The following is a 20,632-nucleotide window of genomic DNA, read 5'->3' as shown; positions in this document are numbered from 1 at the left end:
AGAAGTGTCTTAATGCAAGCGAGCTCATTGCTGCTGTCATCAAGTGATGGAACTCACTCAGATTTCTCCCAGAACAATACTCCTCACACAACAAAACACTACTTGGTTTCTTAACACTTTCTTAAATCTGAAGGCAAGGGAAATGTGCTTTCTAGCTCTATTATTTCCAGCCTCACTGATGCAAGATGGTGCAAAAATAAAGCGGTTCCTGGATCCTTAGCTTTTCCTTCTAACATAACTCATAATTGTGTCTCTGTATGGACTATGGCTTTTCTTGGCATAAGACAGAGTGAAACCAATCCCCTTGCAACACCGTATGCTCAGCTGCTTCAGATAGAGCTCCATGAAGCTGAGGAGAGTTTCTTCATTTGCTGCTTGCGAAAGATAAAAGTGCAAGCTGCAGATAAAAGGACACTTTGTCAAACGTGGGAAGATAACCCAAAAAAAGCCACAGCAAAGTCATACCAGCTCTCAATGGCTCCCTGCACTCTCTTTAAATTAATAGGTTTTATAGAAGGTGACAATAGAGGTTCTCAAATGCATAGCTAAGCTGCCAAGCGATCTGCTTGTGGAAGTGCTCAGTGATCTGCTCAAGGAACTCCTCCGGTTCCGGAACAATAACAAACTTGTAAGGAAAGAAAGCAAGAAAAAAAAGACTATGTTAGCTGGGCTCTGACTTGTGTTATTCTGTTAATAAAACTATTCAGTGTCATAATGCAAAATGCAAGATAGAGTTTGTGCTAATATTTATTTCATGCCATCTGTCACTGGAGTCTAAGTAGAATCTAATGATGTAGCTAAAACATAGGAGTCTGGAGACTAAATGACCAATCAACATTTATGCTGCTCCATCTGCAAAAGAACACGCAAGAGAAAGAAATGCCAAACGTTCACATCTAGCTCATTTCTTCGTAAGGTTAAAAGAAAAGCCAAAAGTAATTTGTTCTACATGTGGATATTAACACTACGGTAGCAGGTTAATCATTACATATTTGGTGATCAATAACTCTTTCCAGTTGTTAAAGAGGACCAACAGCACCAGTCTTTCAGGCAATTTCACCACACTAAGGTAATCTGAACATGGCAAATCAGTTCAATGAGCAGAGCTTATTTCCATGCATCTGCACACTCAGTACCGAGGAAGAAGCTCTAGCTCAGCCATTCCCAGGAGCCAGTGCTTCAGCAAGAGGATACCCAGGTAGGGACCTTGCAAAGTTAGAGCTGCAAGTTACTGAGTCTTGTAGCAATTTAAACAGACCCCCGGTGACACAAACGCTGTTTGAGCCTACAACCAATAATCTGCGTTTAATAAAGAGGAGTATTTCATTTTCAGTATATGCTTTTAATTCTAACTTAAGTGGTAACAAGGAAACACTCCCAACTAATGCCAAATAAACTCTGACGCTTCATACAAGCGCTCATTCAGGCTGCTTATTAAAAGTCCTTTTCCTCAAAGAAGCCACCCATTGCGCAAGCCTGCTTGGAATAAACCTTTCATGAACGTCGTTTGTTGCACACAGTTGCTTTCTTACACAACATCTGTCCTAAGTTTTGCCGTCTGTAGTATTTGGAGTTCACACATAATTTTGAATAATCATCTGAGTGGGCAAAGAACACACAAAGAGATGGCAAGGGATACACAGAAATCCTGCTATCTTTCAGATCCAGATGTCATCCTTCTGAAAGGCTGAACGGCTCTCTGGCATGCCAGCCAGGCTCAGGGCTTACTAGGAAGCAGTCACAACAGGTGAGATGCCCTGATGTCATTTGAAAGACCTGTTACTCCAGGGACCCCATAGCACTGAACTTCAGGTGGCAGTGGGTGCTGAGCCCTTCCCAGCTGCACACCTGAGCACATCCCTACCCTAGGGGCTGAGATGCGAGCAAGCAGCTGTCAAGCTTCATGCTGAAATCCACCCAAGCACTTCACAACCAGGTAAGCGTTGCCCCTCAAGCCTCCCCACATTGATAACGGCTTATTATTGTAATGACCACTAATGATTTCTTATAGACACGATGACCTCACCCTTTCCCCTCGTTCCAAGATTAAACAGTTTTTCCTGGAACGCGGTGACACTGGGGCTGCCGCACATCTGTCTGAGCGCTTTGTGTTCCTGCGAGCATCACAACTCACTGCTGCTCTTTATTAGTGTTTCTTTATCCCATCGGCTCTCCTGGAACTCAGAGGCATGAAATCCCCATCTCCATCCACACCCACAAAACAAAGGTGCGGAACGCGACGAGGGCTGCCACCACAAAACACCCAGCCGCTCGTGCGGGGAGATCAACGGAATAAAAGGCAACAAAACGGAGTAAAGCGGAAGCAAACGGAATAAAACAAATAAGGAATAGATAAAACGGAGTAAGATGGGCATTATCTCGCTCCGTACCAGCAGCCCGAACAAAAGCACGAAGCCGAGCCGAACCCGGCAGTGCCACCCGCCGCTCTCTCCCTCTCTTTGTTGCCCGGTGCCACCTGTGCCGCACCACACTCGGGCTCCACCTCGCCGTGGCCGCGCTCCGCTGTCAGCCCCCCGCAGGGCGCCGCCAACCTTAGTCCCGGCTCCGAGGCGGACAGCGCGGCCCCGCTTGGGCAGCGCCTCGCCGCCTCTCTCTCTCCCTGCCTTCCCCCGGGGAACCGCCGCCCGCCGGCTCTCGGCCAGCCCGGCTGCGGGTGACAGCGGCGGCCATGGCTCCGGGCGGCGCTGACTGACAGGCGCCGAGCGGGGCAGCACCTGAGGGAGCCCCGCCGTGAGGAGAGCGAGGGGCGCGGCCGCTCCTTACCTCCTCCCGGCCCGCAGCTCTACCACCGCCGCCGCCTCCCGCCGCGCGCAGCCGCTCAGCCCCGGCCCCGCTGTGGCCGTCGGGTTTGAAAACAGCCCTCCTTCTTCTCCTCCTCCTCCTCCCCCTCCCGCCCGGAGCAGCCGCTCCCCTCCCCCGCCCGCCCTTTGCACAGCGCGGATCCCGGAGCTGGGCTCCGTGCGGCTGCCGTTGGCCGCGCCCCGCCCACGCGGCTCCGTGCCGGCCGTTCAGAGGGTCGGGGGCGACCGCAGCCCGGCGGGGTAACGGGGTAACGGCACCCGGGGCTGGAGGGCGAGAGAGGGCGGCGCGCACGCGTCGCGCCGTTGTGAGCGGCTGAGGAACTTTCTGGAAACGGCGGCGCCGCGGCCGGTACCGGGCGGGGACGGAGCGAACGGACGGGGAGAGGAGACGGGGCACGAGAGCGGCCGCGGGACCAGGAGCCGCCCGCAGCCAACGGCCGCCTCCTGCCGCCTCCTCCCGCTCCTTCCACAGGGAGGGGTTTTCCGGCGGCGATGGCGCAGTGAGTTTTAACAGCCCGCTCAGTGCGCATGTGCCATCCGGAGGGCGCCGCGCATCCAAATGAGGCGGTGCGGCACAAACGGGACTTATTCTGAATTAAAGCATGCTTTGAAGGTGTAATTTGGGGTAATGACAGGCATAGGAGTTGGAAGGGACCTGTGGGATTCCAGCCCAACCCCCTGCTCTAAAGCAGGTTCCCTACAGTAGGTCGCATAGGAGAGTGTCCAGGTGGGTCTGGAGTATCTCCAGAGAAGGAGACTCCACAAGCTCTGTAGGAACAGCTCACTTTAATGACTTAATTTAATTTAACTCTTGTTGCACATCCCCTACATGACTTGCTGCTGGCGGAGGCTGGCGTCACATAACCCAGATATTCCCATGCTGCATGTCATGTTGTTGTTTAGGTAAACGTGTCTTAATTTGCTTCCAGAAGTTTATTGTACCGGTCGTGTTTTGTAACGCAGCTGCCGTCCTTTCCTCTCTGATGCAAGCAGTGCATCATGTGCTGTCAGCTGACCAGAAGCAGGTGCACAGACGCCAGTGACCGCGCAACAAAAGGGAGCTGCGTTTACCTCATGTTCTTTGATGTCTGGTCCATGGCAGAGGTCACTGCTTGAGGTGCAGGCAGGCTGACGTGCGGGCAGGCTGCAGACTGCCAGCCCGAGTGGAGTATTTCCCAAGACAGTGTTTGTTCTTCTCACAGTACTATATAGGGCACAGCGTGATTCATCCTCCAGCAATGACAGGCTGCAGGTGCACTGCGTGCTGTAGTACTGCATTCTCCTTCTTGTACATCAGCACAGGTAACATGCAGTTCCAAGAGCCCAATAAAGTTGGTGGGTATTCACAAGCAGCAGCTGATACAACGGGAAGAATCTTAGGAGCTCCGTCTTCTACAGCAGATGCTAAGATTTGTGATACTGACCCATAACTTTAAAAAAAATACAGTTTCTTAAGCCTTTTACAAGATTTCCTCATAAAAAGCAATAGCTACTTCGACATTTGTTTCTTCTCCTTGGCTCCAGAGTTCCACTTTTTACACAGCACAGCTGCACAATTCCTTTGTAGCTGAGCTGTGTTGACTTGTGCAGTACTTCCCTTGATGTGCCTTCCCTAGCCAAACATCTTGTATCATCAGCTGTGAAAACTACTGGGCTGAATCAAGATAAGCCTGTGCAACAGCTGGTCAAACTGTGTCACGGCTGAACTCAATCTAGTAACTGAAAGACTGCAAATGTCAACCTGCAGCACTAAAATCTAAAGATAGGAACCTTTTGCAAATTGTTAGAACAGTGTCTTGCCACTGAATGCACGTGTGCTGCCCTCCAGCAGATAACCAGCAAATCAGTTTGTAAGCCCACTTTAATTTACTCTACAGACAGAACTGTATCTCATTGCTGCTTCCTGTTTGATGGGATAGTTCCAGGTAACATTTTGCAAACAGTTACGGAGGTCACAGAAATCCTTTCCATTATCCAGTGTCAGCCCATCACTGGTTATCTAGCGGAGTTTCCTATTATTCCTAACGTTATTCCAGCTTTACCAAAGGGAAAAAACCTACCACCCACTCTCCACCTAATGGATTCTTTGGGTGTCTTTAGAAAACTCCAGTTTTCTTTCCTAAGACTCAACCTCTTTCTCTTAAAACTTTGCTCTAAGTTGGCATTTTTTCCCCCACTGCAGTTTAAGTGCTTTTACTTGTACAGAATGAATACAGCGTGTGAGTTCTTTCATCTCATCTACAGTAATAGGTTCCGTTACTGCAGCTTTACCAGTTTAAGGAACATATTGGCTGTTGCTGTAGTTAACTCACTGTTCATTTAAGTCACCAGCCACTACTTTTACAGTTCAAGGTACTAAACAGTCTAATTGAATCTGCAGAGCGGCGTTTAATTACTTGGCATGTTAGTGTCAGCTGCCCGGAATTATTATCAGTAATCCTCTGCTGTTCAGGGTTGAGAAGAGTGGAAGCTGTCTCTGTAGCATTTGTATAATCTAAAATCCTTGACACTACTAGCAAAAACCAACACAAACTTAACTAGAGCTATTCAAAGATATCAGAGAGGATGCGGATATATTAATTATTGCACTATTCTAGAACTCTTCTGCAACATTCATTTTTAAAATCCCCACAGTCCTGCCTAAATTACTGTGAAATTCACTACGTATATTCCATGATTGGGACCTACTGTTAGTGTAAAATGGAAATTCTAATGGTTTCACACACACAGAATGACCTGGGTTGGAAGGGACCTCAAGGATCATGTAGTTCCAACCCCCCTGCCTGGCAGGGCCACCAAACATACACCTTTACTAGATCAGGTTGCCCAGGGCCCCGTCCAACCTGGCCTTGAACACCTCCAAGGACGGGGCATCCACAACCTCCCTGGGCAGCCTGTTCCAGGGCCTAACCACTCTCCTAGTGAAGAACTTCCCCCCAACATCCAACCTAAATCTTCCCTCTTTCAACTTAAATCCATTTCCCCATGTCCTGCTATGGTCAGCCCTTTCGAAGAGTTTACTCCCCTCCTGGGTGTAGGTTCCCTTCAGGTACTGAAAGGCTGCAATGTGGTCACCCCACAGCCTTCTTTTCTTCAGGGTTTAGTAGCTAGTAAGCAGTTACACATAACTACTATTGCAGTAGCATGCCATACTTCTAGTTGAGATATCTGAAATTTTCAATGTTCATATTTCATCAAAACCTGAACCTGAGATGGTGATGGAGCAGCAATTAATTGCTTTATCCCTCTTTGACTTATTTCAGTTCAATAGCTGCCCCTACACTATTCAGTTTGAACAGTGCTGTGCTGGGTTTGCATTTGGCAATACAGAATGGAAGTTATCCTTTTTCAGGCAAGTGATTTGCAGACCAGTCTTTTTTCTTTTTCTCTTTTTAATAGTCCTTAACATTTTGATTTTCTTTTTTAACCAGGAGAAATACCTCAATTTCACACTTTTATATGAGTTCTTAAAAATAGCCATTGGCCAAATTTGATCAGTTTTGTTACTTTTCCAAAGAACCTTTGCTCAAAAGTAGCTGTAAGTATTTCCAGTGGTAAATCAAAGGGTGAGTGATGCATCAATGATCACAAATGGACTCATTCACTGAGTTGCTTTATGGTCTACAGAAGCACTTTTTGATAATCTGAATGATGATTAGGCATTGCAGTCATTTTGATCATGGCAACCAATTCCTGTTGCTTCCCCCCTATAAATATTAACCGTACATCATTATACTGAGATTAAAATTACTTTATTTCCAGACAGTTCAACATATATTACAAAACTGCTCAGAGGTCAGCTCGAACTCCAAAACCTGGTCCTTTGGGTGGTTCAGTCAGAGATGTTAGGCCACCAGCTGGCTCACAAGAAAAACGTCCGCTCCTGAAAAACAGCAGCAGTTTCATTCACTACTGATATTGTATTATATTGCATTCATTCATTACTGGTATTTGGATACTGCTTCATCACTGGATATAGTTACAAAATGGCTCAAGGCTGAAGTCACTTTTTTTACCCATTTGTTCTTATTCATGCTTCAGAAACGAAGGATGCTACCCTTAAATCAAAAGGCTTCCAGATTCAAGTAGCGTCAAATAGCTTTGCAAATGAAATGCAAGACAGGGTCTTTATTTATAGATATGCAAAGAAGTGGTGTTGATTCCAGTAATCCCAAAGGCAAAAATCCAATTGAATCACTCATATTTTTGTTAAAGATGCATCCCTGTATTCAGAAACCTTAACTTCAAGATTATCCTTGTACACTAAAAAGAATAAAATTATAGGAACAATAGGAATAGAGAAGACACCCAAGTCAAATGCTGCTAATTAATTCTGCCATTCATACATCTGTGCATTTGGACTAACACGGAACAATAGGAAATAATAAGTATGTGAAGTTCTGAAATAAGCCTTTCACCAATGTCAGATCTTTCTGGTATTTGTTGAGTTTTATGATCTAGGCATAAGTGAATAAATAAAACACAACCAGAAAGCAATGGGCAGTGCCATTCATCTATTAGGTAGTAAGTCAGAACTGATGTTTTCCCATTTGATTATCCTGCAGTCTATCATCAGGAACATGACATTTGTCCGTTCACTGTTCTTTCTATATATTCTAAGTCAAAAAGATCTGCCAAGGCAAATAGCTTTAACAGGAATTTAGTTTTCATTCACAAGAGGAGAAGCCTTCATGTAATCGGCCACTGCTATATAAATCTGGCATACCTTGGGCCGGGTTTGGGAACTTTACCAGCCTTTAGTTCATCAATTATGTCTTCAATATCTTTGGGTGTCAAATCTTCCTGTTAAAGAAAAAAAAGAAGACAAAAGGTCAGCAAATTTGTCAACTATTAATAGCAGCATTTACAATTAATCAGATGAGTGGCTCTCATAGTTGACATCCTACCATAGGTAACACTGATCCTGTCCATATGTTAATAATAAATCACTCTTACTTAAATGCTGTATTTATTCAATGCATAAATTCCTTTGGTCTGATGGCATCCAAGTGGGCCATCATTCAGAAGTGTGAAGCTCAAAAATAGCATTAAACCAGGACCACACTTTCCAACAGACCATTCTAAACTTACCACAGAGCTATTTAAAATTTCCAGATTTAGAGGTAGGACACTATTAAAAGTAAATAATAAATCAATTACAACCTACACAGCATTGTGTAAGTCAAGATAGTATCTGAAATGAAAAATACATATATTTAATTTTACTGTTATTATCACGTTCCCCTTTTCCTACCATGCCAAAGCTTTTGCTAACATACTGGAAAGAACACACTAATCTAACCATAAATTCAATGATAGCCTATGAAAAGACTGTTTCCATGTTGTAACAGTACTCCCAGTGTTCATCTCTGCTCAGAAATGATGAAGCTATTAGAAAGCACAGCTTTTGTTCACTGCAAATGCATAACCTTTATATACACTGGAAGTAGTGGTTTTTGTAGAAGAGGAGGAATAACCATCACTGTGAACAGCATCAGTGACACGTCATCCAAAACTATTATAGAAGGCTTTGAAGAAGTAGCTGATAAGGAAAGACTGCCAAATGAAGATCTCTGAAAAGCCTTGCATTGGCTTCAAACAGATGCCTAGAATAAGGTATGGCCATTACTTTACGAATCCAAATAAAGGAAGTGCTTGAGAAAAGCAAAATCTGAATTTGCTTTCCATCACTTGGTAATTAAATAGTTGTGTGTATGGCTGATACTTCAGAGGTGCAAAAATACACTTCTTTAAGATATAAAAAATTACTGCCTCTTATGATTCTTTATATAGATAAGAAAGATATTCTGAAGAGGATCAAAACTTCTATAATGCTAAACCTAAAGAGAGATTCTGAATCAATGCAACTTCTATTCAGCATTTATGTTATCATCCAGCAGAACCAAGTAGTTCTTAAATGAGAGGAAGGGCACACGATGTAACAACTTCATGCTTAAGGAAATGAAATACCAGAATCAGTGTTCAGGTATGATGCTGTAAGTTAGACATGGATTGTCATTCTGTATGGTTAGGTGTACTGGTAACACGTTGAATCCGTGCTACATACTAACAGTAAGCTTCATACTTCAGGACACTTAAAACCAACTGTCTGCCCAAATGACTGTCAGCTGAAATTGTATGCTTTCAAGCACTACATTTTAGAGCTTTAATAATGATTTAATAATGCTAATGATCCATAATCATAGCTCTGAATCATCTGAATCTTAGCTCTGAACATCCTGCTTATCAGTATTTTGGGCTTCTGTTAACTTACCATTCTTGCAAAGCCTTTAAAAATGTGACTGACTGAAAGTTTTTCTTTGCAGCAGGAAAATAGCACAACAGAAAATAACGTTTTGCTTTATACCACGAAATGTAACGCTTTCTAAACTTTCCCCATAGTGTCTGTGCAACCTTATGCAGCAGAAATCTTTTTCTTCCTTTCCATTATAAAGCTACTTCATGACAGAAGCAGGCCGTTTGTGCATCAAGAGTATAAACTGTCTGCATTATTTCAAATGACCACAACAACACAGGAAACCAACAACCTCGCCTGAAACAAAACCTACAGCAAAACATATGTTCTCAGTCTGAAAGCCACCTGTGAGAATGTTCATCTACTGTGTAGGTATGCCAAAATACTACTTCCACAAGAATATCCATTATCTCATCATCTCATTACAAAAACAGAAGCATTAACAGCATATTTGTATAGAAACCAGAAGGCACCAATGCATTATCATACAATGGAAGCATTCTAGGATGAAGCCAAGAAATTAAAAGATTCTAAGTTAAAAGCTGTCCCTGCCAATAGAAATTTGAAATAACTGAACAAAACCAGAATCTGAAAGAATGAAAACTGAGAGCCTCCCAAAGAATTTTAGTCTCTTTTTACAGAACAGGCTGCCCAGGGAGGTGGTGGAGTCTCCTTCTCTGGAGATATTCAAGACCCGCCTGGACGCCTACCTGTGTGACGTGGTGTAGGGAGCCTGCTTTGGTAGGGGGGTTGGACTCGATGATCTCTAGAGGTCCCTTCCAACCCCTACAATTCTGTGATTCTGTGATTTATATATACATATATAAATTCTGTGATTTATATATACATATATGTAGTACTTACGTAATAGTTGTCATTTATCTGTACCATCGGTGCATTTACACAAGCACCTAAGCATTCCACTTCTATCAATGTGAAGAGTTTATCAGGTGTTGTTTCCCCAACTTTAATACCTAAACAAATATATATACACATTAGGTTCAGCATTGGGTAAGGAACAATATTAGAATATTCATTATCGATTCCATCATAATTTTCTCCTTACTTGTACCTCAGCTACCAAAGCACTGACACATTTAAGTCCTCTTAGACAAGTCCAAAAGATTTCTGTTCAAGTAAAGATTCTAACAAACGATGAAGTCAGTGTTTGGACACGTTTTTGAGACCTGAACTACAGGTTTGTTTTAGTGAAAAATAACCTGAAAAGGACAGTTCTGACAAACAGAACGTCTCTACTCAGGAACATTTTTAAGGATCGATACAACAGAATGGAAAAATAAGGAAGATAGAGCTTTCATTTGTTGATATTAACTGCATTCATATTAATTACTGGATCTCCAAATTAATCAAGATGCCAGCATTAAGACCACTGGTATGAATTCATAAACAACTTCCAAGTTATTACACAGAAGCTCATTTCCTGAACAGCCCTGTACGCATGCTTAGCTTCCATGACGTGTTTCTGTCCCAGTGATCTCACCACTAACGATACAGACTTCGCCAGAGGGCAGGTTACCAAAAATAACAGCTGAGTCTGAGCCTGCCAGACTGTGGAGAGCAGAACGCCGAGCTGCGAATCTCCTCCATAGTTATTAGAAAGGAGCAAAAACTAGTAAATGTTTGTGATTGCAGATCAGTAAGAACTGCATAAATGACCTTAATTACAATAAGCAGATGCCCTTCCTTTGATTTTTCAAACTGAATTGTAATTAAAATTAAACAATTTTTGCAGCAACAAACCAGGACAAATTTAATCTGAAGATGCCTTTTCCAGACAATAATATAAGAGGAATAGGATTACAAGCAACTGTTCTACAGCACTTATCACAGGGGTTCTCATGCATCGTCAGCACAGCTTCTAAGTGTATAGAATAGGAAAAGTTGTTAGTTGGTGACCTTAGCCTCTCTTTCCTTCATAATCCTTCAGTGAGGAAGAAAAACACAAAAAAACTCGAGAGTTCTTACATCTTATACGATGCAGAACTCTCAGCTGACTTCTCCCATGAGAAATCTATTAATTCTGTTCACTTACTTAACTTGGGGGGAAAAAAATCTCCCAAGTAACTTTCATACAGCATTTTTAAGTACCTTAAAAATCTCATTTTGCATATTAAGTGACACAGCTTTCAGAGTCTCCTTCTGTATACAAGATAGGGCTTAATTCTCAGCCAAAGAGTCACATTAGAATAATTCATTTCCTACCACATTGCCTTTAAAGACACTTTAAGACCACCAACTGGCACTCTTGACAATGGCTTTATTTGTTCTACTCTAAAGTATTTGGATTTGGCATTTATTCTTCATTTTTTGAATGTGTTTAAGTGCTTATTTGATGATAATTTCACTCTAAATATTAAATGTTATTGCACTGTCCCCACCATATGAAGACTTCTACTTCAGTTAGAAAACAACACACCATCAAACCAGTGTTTAAAAAGATATATAGACAGATAGAGATAGATAGATATAGATATATGTATATAAAGAAGGACGTTACAAATTTATATCATACCAAGTTTCTTCTTAATGGCTTCTAAAATGCTGTCAGAGTCTCGCAGCATACAAGGCGTGGTAGTGCAGACCTGGATATGGTATTTCCCAACAGGTTTACGATTGTACATTGTATAGAAAGTTGCTACTTCATACACCCTCATGGGAGGCATCTCTAAAATTTCTGCAACCTATAATAAGGGGAAAACGGACACTATTGAATTCTCAGAGAGCATCAATAAGGCATTTATGAAATCATTTCAGTCAGGTCACCTGTTCTGTATGTATGTGCAGTGACAGAGGCTTTGGTACTTCGCGGAAACAGAAAAACAGGGATGTGTATCAAAATACAACTAAATGCTGAGAAATAACACCTGAGTTACTCTGATTGGAGTCAACTTGGCCTGAACACAAGCTCCACTAAGCCAAGGATTAGCACAGTAAGGAACTCGGGTCAGTTCCCCTCCAGCATCACACACAGGCTACTTTCAGGTTGTCAGCTGGATTCCAGCTTTCATTGTCAGCTCCAGCTCGTACTGTATTTGCACTCTTGCTGTATGAATGAATGAACTCTCATGAATCTCTCATGAATCTGCCCACACTAACCCACTTCAGCTTTTTATCAAAGGAAACACAGAGGCGGTACTACACTCACCTAATTCACTGACAGCAGGCTGCTTTGGACACTGTGACAACACCAGGCCTGGCCCTAAAAACACCACTGCATCACAGCTAACAAATACAGAGTGATGCACTACTCCATGAGCCAGTCCAAGGTGCAAGTATCCTTTATCTCATTAACCTGCAACCCTGGCTCGGGTGGAGAACTGACTGCATTTCCTAAAGTGCAGCTGTTTTATATTCTAGTACCTATATCAAGCAAGTAAAAAGCTGCAGAAAATACCTGGTTGCTTTAAAGCCTTGCTTACAAGATCATTCCAATGTTAATTTTGAGAGTGGTATTACATTCTTATCCCATTCAGTAGTGATGGAGATTTGTGGCTTTATTCTATGTAGTAGGAACAGTGGCAGTCAATTTGCCCTTCTATATGTGTACTTCACTCATACTTAGTAACTTCTGTAACGATCCCAACTCTCTTTTAGCTTATCTTGACTGAACTTCAATCCTTTCACTTGTAAACTGATATGCCAGCTTGTAACACAAAGTGAGAGTAATTTGTATGAACAGAAAAACTGAATTTCTTATTGCTATCTACTGTCACTGTGGAACACTGCAGCTGCTTGCTTATTTTTAAACAATTTTATTGGATAATTTGATAAGAAACTAGTCTTAAGGACATTTGCCAAGTGTAAATTCCTGCATTAGTACCCTTCAATTAGAAAAAAAAAACCAAAACCCAAACAAACAGTTATATTCTACTACTACAAGTCAGATTTTACGCTTGAAAGATAATTCAGCACTAAATACCTTGTTCATAGCCGATATGGGCAACCATCCATGCTGTCTTTGAGCCAGATCTAGCACTGCCATGACAGCTGCGGACTTGTGTCCCCCTGGGTAGTTGTTTATGATTGCTTCTATTCGCTTTTTAAAGAGAAAAAAAAAAGACAAAAACCAATCAGCGATAAGCTAAACACAAAGTCTGTGTATTTATGTTTTGGGGGTTTTTTGTCTACATACCTTCTTGTTTTCATCTGTGAACTCAAAGGGAGTATCTGGATTATTCTCAGGACTATCTCTGTGCTTCAGAAGAAGAAGAAAAAAATAGCGTTATCAGGAAATTATTCAGGACAGATTTAGCATTGCAAATTATTTTATTAGACAGCTGCAGTGGAGTTACTTCAATAAAACTCACTTGATACATCCCAAATAAAAACTTAATAGTACTCAATCATAAATGACTGACTATCTCCAAGAAAGTCATCGGAAACATTTGTAATTACTTCATCACTCTTAAAAATAGTGACTTATTCCTGTTATTTCCTACTCAATAATTATTTCTTCAGCAAAGTGGTGTTATTTTAAGTAGACATGTGTAACAGTTGATGTATTTTGGCGATTGTGTTCAACCTCACAGACTTAATAATCCTTTAGTTAATACCTTAATAAACGATAATAGGCAACTTTCCTTTTCTCATGAGACACAAAATGACAAAAAACTTCACAAATAACCAGCTATCTTGCTACATCAATAGAATGGATGCATGTACAAACACATACTAGTAAGCTAACTTTACATTTCTAACATTCTTAATGGATAACAACTTCTTAGATAGAATTCATTGAATGGCCTGGGTTAAAAAGGATCACAACAATCATCCAGTTTCAACCCCCTGCTATGTGCAGGGTCTCCAACCAGCAGACCAGGCTGCCCAGAGCCACATCCATCCTGGCCTTGAATGCCTCCAGGGATGGGGCATCCACAGCTTCCCTGGGCAACCTGTTCCAGTGCGTCACTACCCTCTGGGTGCAAAAGTAATTCTGAATCAGAATGGAAGAAACAAAACCTTTTATCATATTACTTGTAAGGTGGTGATTACTTTCCCTGGCTTATCCTGTCCGTATGCTTGAGCAAACAGTTCTACTGCCACTGTCAGGTTTGAGAGCAGGTATCCCTTTTGAAGCTGGGAGCCTTACAAAAACTGCAGTCAGTATGTATTTCTCTATGTAGAATGACTTCCCTTCATAACAGGGATTACCAAACAATAATTGATTTGCAACTGATTTGCTTTGAACAGTGTAAGCTGTTACCAAGTATGAATGTACAGTTCATGTCATCTAGACAATAGCATGAAACAACTTATAGGAAGATGCTTGCCACTATTTTAGACTGGCCATTCAAGATAAAGGATTTGACTCACCTTATGTATTGTTGGCGAGGGTTTTCTACCAGCTTCAATAAAAGTTCTTTAAAAAAGAGAATGATACAGAGTATTTCCAGTCTATTTTTTCCTCCAACTCATAATTTCCTTCCCTTCCAGATCTGCTCTAGGTCTTAGCTGCACAGATAATCCATGATGCATGAGAAGTCCTTCCATAACTTAACTTTTCCTTCTCAAACCTGCATGCCTGTTTTATCTCAAGCTGTTTTGCCTTCCATAGTTACTGGATGGTTACATTTCCACTTAAAACTCAATTGCTTTAGCAGATAAGTGTATTTGATTAATTAAACACTCCTCTCCTTGTCTAGGACGCTTATTTCATGTGCACCATTTCTGAACAGGTATCTCTTAAATACCCTAGGTAAGTACAATAAAGGCTTGATATCTGAATCTACAGGCTGCCACAACTGTCAATTCCATGCAGGTAAACGGTAAATAAAATGCCACAGCTTTTTGCACATTCGTTTCCAAAATGGGCTTTGCTTAATTCAGTACTGTGAACAGTCTACTACAACTTACAGTTCTAGACCTTCTGAGCTGTTAGAAATTTGTCAGTCACACATTCCCTTGTCTTCCATGAGACATGATTTATCTGAGACTTCTACTAGCTGATTAGCTCCTAAATCTTAAGGGTGTTTTCCTGCCTTTTTTTTTAGGATACAGATTGTGGAGAACAAACTCAGACTTAACACATACGCTACATTGAATCCAGAAGAGCTGAGGTTGGCAGGACCACCCAGAGCAGGCCTATATCCAGGCAGCTTCTGAAGACCTCCAAGGAGGAGACATCACAGCCTCTGAGCTGCCTGTGCCAGTGCTCCATCACCCACATGGCACAGAATTGCTCCTGGTGTTCAGAGGAAACCTCCTTTGTACCACTGAAAAGAGCATGGCTCCATCTTCCTTACATTTTCCTGTCAGGTATTTATGTACATTCATACATCTCCAACAGTCCCAGCTCTCTAGGCCTTTCTTCATATGAGAAATGCTCAAAAAAAGAAAATACATTAAGCCTTCCGCCTGTACACACAAAAGTGCAAACAATTATGTAAGTATCTCCTGAAAGCCAAGGCCAAACTCTATCCAGGATCCCCAGGTCCTTCTCCAAAGAGCTCCCACCCAGAAGATCATCTCCTAACCTGTACCGATACGTGTGGTTATTCCTCCCTAGGTGTAGGACTCTACACTTGTTCTTGTTGAGCCTCATCAGATTTCTCCCTGCTCTGTTCTCGTCTGTCCAGGTCTTGTTGAATGACAACACGGCCTTCAGGTGTGTCAGCAAATCCTCCCAGCTTTGTATCATCAGCAAATTTGCTGAGGGTGAACTCTATCTCTTCATCCAGGTTGATGAAGATGTTGAACAAGAGCAGACCCAGCACCAGCCCCTGGGGAACACCAGTAGTTACAGGCCTCCAAGCAGACTCCGCTCCGCTAATGACAACCCTGAGCTCTGCCAGCCAGCCAGTTTTCAATTAATCTTGCTGCCCACGCACCCAACACATATTTTCTAAGTTTCACAACAAAGATGTTGTGGGATATGATGTCAAATGCCTTGCTGAAGCACAACACACAAGATCCACTGCTCTCTCCCCATTTATTGAGCTAGTGATGACATCATAGGAGGCAATAAGGCTGATGAAGTGTGATTTCCCCTTGGTGAACCCATGTTGACTACTCCTGATAATAAAGTAACTAGAATAATTCAGCTTTCATGTATACTACAAAAAAGTTGGTATATAACCTAAAACAAACCTGACAATTGATGTATGCCCTGTGGTAAACACAGTTTAAGTGCCCATGAACCAAAATAAGAGAACTATCGTTTGCAGGCCTGAGGATACTTAAGATTGTTATAAGTTTGTATCAAATCAGCAATAAAAAGAAGTGTATAACTTCTTTTCAAGTGAAAGAATACCCTCTATTCATTATTGTAGCTGAACTCAAGATATAAACCTCCCCTAGATAAAGAATGGTGAAAGTGCTCTCAGATAGAAGTATTTCACTGACCATCATCACAAGCTAAGCAGTAACACAGCAGCTCTCAAACGTTCTGTACTGAATAGCCCTGTGTCAAAGTCCACACCAACGCAGTTGATGCACTGAGGAAACTGGGCCCTTGTGCTGATGGCCAGAAAGTAACAAAATCTAAGAGCTAAGGTTTAGCTGTTACAGAGGATGAAGACAGTAAAAGTCAAAGGCTGAATTTCTCCCAGGTACACCCACTGCTCCTCCACAGTCACATTTAACAACTTTTGAAACTGCATAAATCACAACAGACATCTTCAGTATCTTCCAGTAACTAAAGGAGGGCTGTAAGAAAGAAGGGACAAATTCTTTAGCAGGGTCTGTTATGATACCACAAGCAGAAATGGGGAGATTTAGATTGGATACAAGCATGTACTGTAATCTCATTAACTTCATCCAAAGAGAAAGCTGTGGAGACAGCTGCAGAAAGACCAAAAAACCCAAAATCCATCCAAAAAATACTGAACACCTGCTTCCAACAAAGCAGTTGATTCTCTGGTACAGTGCTGATTTCCAATAAACAGAGGAAAAACAGTCAATCTGAACTTCTGGACAGCTGTTGAACTGAATTCTAGACACAGCTCTGAGTGCAGCAGAGTGGGAGAGAATACCTCCTCTCAGAGATGCTTCAGGTTCACAGAATCACAGAACTGTAGGGGTTGGAAGGGACCTCTAGAGATCATCGAGTCCAACCCCCCTGCCAAAGCAGGCTCCCTACACCACGTCACACAGGTAGGCGTCCAGGCGGGTCTTGAATATCTCCAGAGAAGGAGACTCCACCACCTCCCTGGGCAGCCTGTTCTCTTCAGAGGTAGATGCACAATATACCTGCTTTATCTGTTTGTATACAAACTTTTAATACACGCTTTTATGCAATGTCTATTACTGTTTGTATGTATAACAGTAATGTCCAATTGCCTCAGTTATGAATCACTACTCAACTTATTGTATGCCACAAATCACCAACAACAACTGCCTTTTTTGGCAGCTAATGAAGGTGACTGGGCACAGACCTATGTGTAATTCTGTAGCAAACATTATACAAATAATTAATCACACACAAATGCTGCTAGCATTGCTATTATAGATGTTTTCACTACATAAAATAGGAAACCCAGTGCCAAAACTACAATGCAAACTTTGACAATGTATCAGAACTCTAATAAGAGTCATAGAATTGGTTAGAAAAGACCTTGAAGATCATCAAATCCAACCACATCCTAACCATAGCGCCCCTAAGTTTCACCCATCAGAAACATCCAGGAGGATTAAGAAAAGCATTACACATTCCCTTTCCAGCAAGGTAGAAAATGACTTACCACAAATAAGGCTCCTCCACTGGAATTGCACGCTGGTGTTTTATGTAAGTATCTGATTTGTCTCATCTACAAACAAAACAAAGTGGATGGTATTAATAGCCTATAATTTGCATATCCTTTTTCAGAACCAGTTTGTGTTCTATTTTAATTGTAAGCCATTCATTATTTTGCCACCCCCAATCAATTTAAATCAAGGCGAACACGATGAGAACTACTGTAATGCAAGAGACTACACTGCTTGAAACGATGAAGGCGCATCAAGAGAATTTAAAGGATTTCACATACAGAATCACACAGAATTGTAGGGGTTGGAAGGGACCTCTAGAGATCATCAAGTCCAACCCCCCTGCCAAAGCAGGCTCCCTACACCACGTCACACAGGTAGGCAAACGCTTTATGAAGAATTCTGCAGTCTGTTACTCTGTACCACAGGCAAGCCCAACATCTGGCAGAGGTACCAGCAGCACTGAGGTGTTTCTCATTTACATGTTACTACAGCTTTCAGCTGACTGAACGGTGACATCTGACAAAAGACACACAAAACTAAGTGCCTTAAATACAAGAAGAGAGATCCATATGCAAGTCATGTTCACTTGCTTTTTATAGTCTCTGCCTGGATCTGTCATGCTGAAATAGATCAAGAATGCTGGGTTCTGGTTAGTACTACTAAAATCACCTTATGGTATTTATCTTGTCTTTAGCAACCACTTTATAATAAATTCAATCTTATATCGGTTTTATACTATTTCCATATTGAAAATAATGCTGGATTCTGGTTAGTACTACTAAAATCACCTTATGGTATTTGTCTTTAGCAACCGCTTTATAATAAATTTCATCTCATATCGGTTTTATATTATTTTCATATTGAATTCAAGCCTGATTTTGAGAGCTTTTAATGTAGAACAAACAGACACACACACACACAAAAACCCAACTCTCTTTGGCTGTTTAATTTCTGTTACTGCATAAACGCATTGGATCTCAAGTGGATCAAGCACCAAACAGAGGCACGGGTCAGACCTGTAATCAAACCCTAACTACCAGGTACCCACAGGCCCTGCTCTGCTGTAAAAGCAACGCAACCATCTCGCCGATCCCCCTCCCGTGGGTCCCCGTCCCGCCGCATCCTGCAGTCGCCCCCTTACCGAGCGCGAGGCCGCGGCCCGCACAGCAGCGCAGAGGAACATGGCGGCGGCCACAACAGCCCCGGGCCGGCACTCTCCTTGAAGCCTGCCGTGCCCTCCGCACAGACACAAGGAGAGCCACGCTGCGCATGCGCCAGCACCGCCCGCCTGCGTGCGCCTGTCTGTTGCGGCCATGGCTGGGCGGGATTGTGAGGCGCTGAGTGGGGTTTCACACTCTGTGGGGTTCGGTGTTAGAGCCGTCCCTCGTTAGTGCTTCACAGAACTGCAGGGGTTGGAAGGGGAGTGGTTTTAAACTGAGATAGCAGAGGTTTAGATTAGATGTTAGACAGAGGTTTCTCACACAGAGGGTGGTGACACACTGGAACAGGTTGCCCAAGGAGGCTGTGGATGCTCCATCCCTGGAGGCATTCAAGGCCAGGCTGGATGTGGCTCTGGGCAGCCTGGTCTGGTGGTTGGTGACCCTGCACATAGCATTTGTAGTTTGTGCTCAGTCTATTTATCAAATACTAAAAGGAACTAAATGAGAAACATCATGACCTTGAGGGGAAGTCCAGCATCTGCAGACTTGCCCGCTGGCTTTGTGCATTCTGTCCATTGTACACACTGAAGTGCCAAGCTCTGTTCACTCAGTCCCTCACACATCATCACAAAGCATGCACATGTAACTACTCGCATGGACAACGATACTCATGAGGACCTTCTATGGACCACAGCTATGTTAGACAGCTCCTTTTCCAGTATGACCTGTCAGTAAGGGAAGCTACATGAAAGGAAAAAAAAGCCAACACCTCCCTGTATTTACTGATAAGGGTCTGGAAATTCAGCAAGTGTTCATCCTGCAGCTTCACAAGCTCCAATTGCATGCAATGGTACAGAAGAGATGGATAATGCTATCATTTGCTGCAAATATAGACTAGATAATGATTCTTGCAATCAAATAATTATTTACCACACCATTGAATTTCTTTATTAGTGTATGCGTTATGCCAAATAATTACTATCAGTCATTTGTTTTAAATGGAGGCACAGTGGGGATATCTAATGACTATTACACCACTCAGCATCTTGCAATGCAAAAATAAACAAATCAGCTTTAATTAATCTTCAAACCATTATTCAAGTACAGGTGTTTGTTGTATAATTTCTAACACTCAAAAGCAGTACTTCTAGCCATAGCAGTGCATGTAGTATTGACCAGTCTTTCTTGAAAACATTGATTTTTAACTATTGTATGATAAATACTCCAGTATTAAATCGTATTAACAGTAAGCAACTTGCAGTGTGGAGATTGTTAATGCTAGCAAGCCATTTGAGGAGATTCTCCTGAAAACAGGTCATCTGGAGAGAACATAAATACCATCAAATGCTATCACAGACTTCTAACCACATTAAAAAGCCTTCAATCAGCTCTACTGTCAACTGGGAAAAAAGAAAGGGAAGGAAGGGAAGGAAGGGAAGGAAGGGAGGGAGGGAAAGAGGGAAAGAGGGAAAGAGGGAGGGAAGGAGGGAAGGAGGGAAGGAGGGAGGGAGGGAGGGAGGGAGGGAGGGAGGGAGGGAGGGAGGGAGGGAGGGAGGGAGGAAGGGAGGAAGGGAGGAAGGGAGGAAGGGAGGAAGGGAGGAAGGGAGGAAGGGAGGAAGGGAGGAAGGGAGGAAGGGAGGAAGGGAGGAAGGGAGGAAGGGAGGAAGGAAGGAAGGAAGGAAGGAAGG

General features: G+C 42.6%; 2 protein-coding genes across 6 annotated transcripts in view; both read right to left on the bottom strand.

Annotated features, from left to right (window-relative positions):
• Nucleotides 1–2,877, bottom strand: part of ANKRD12 (ankyrin repeat domain 12) — a 56,915-nt gene extending 54,038 nt beyond the window's left edge. For all 5 annotated transcript variants that reach the window (XR_001553436.3, XM_015855254.3, XM_015855253.3 and 2 more), the window contains exon 1: nt 2,785–2,877. The gene's annotated coding sequence lies outside the window, so the exon portion shown is untranslated. The remainder of the gene's footprint in view (nt 1–2,784) is intronic.
• A 3,678-nt stretch (nt 2,878–6,555) lies between these two features.
• Nucleotides 6,556–19,186, bottom strand: NDUFV2 (NADH:ubiquinone oxidoreductase core subunit V2). Its single transcript, XM_015855370.2, has 8 exons — nt 18,926–19,186; nt 17,778–17,843; nt 13,232–13,294; nt 13,019–13,135; nt 11,612–11,780; nt 9,943–10,052; nt 7,549–7,625; nt 6,556–6,705 (listed from the first exon to the last, which is right to left on the bottom strand). Exons 1-8 carry the CDS (start codon nt 19,097–19,099, stop codon nt 6,612–6,614), a joined length of 870 nt encoding a protein of 289 aa, XP_015710856.2. The 5' UTR covers nt 19,100–19,186; the 3' UTR covers nt 6,556–6,611.
• Nucleotides 19,187–20,632: the final 1,446 nt, after the last annotated feature.

This window comes from Coturnix japonica, chromosome 2, assembly GCF_054131305.1.
Source record: "Coturnix japonica strain WE chromosome 2, WE-NBRP24, whole genome shotgun sequence".
NCBI lineage: Eukaryota > Metazoa > Chordata > Aves > Galliformes > Phasianidae > Coturnix > Coturnix japonica.
The sequence above is the reverse complement of the archived record's forward strand: the minus strand, read 5'-3'. Positions and strand labels throughout refer to the sequence as shown.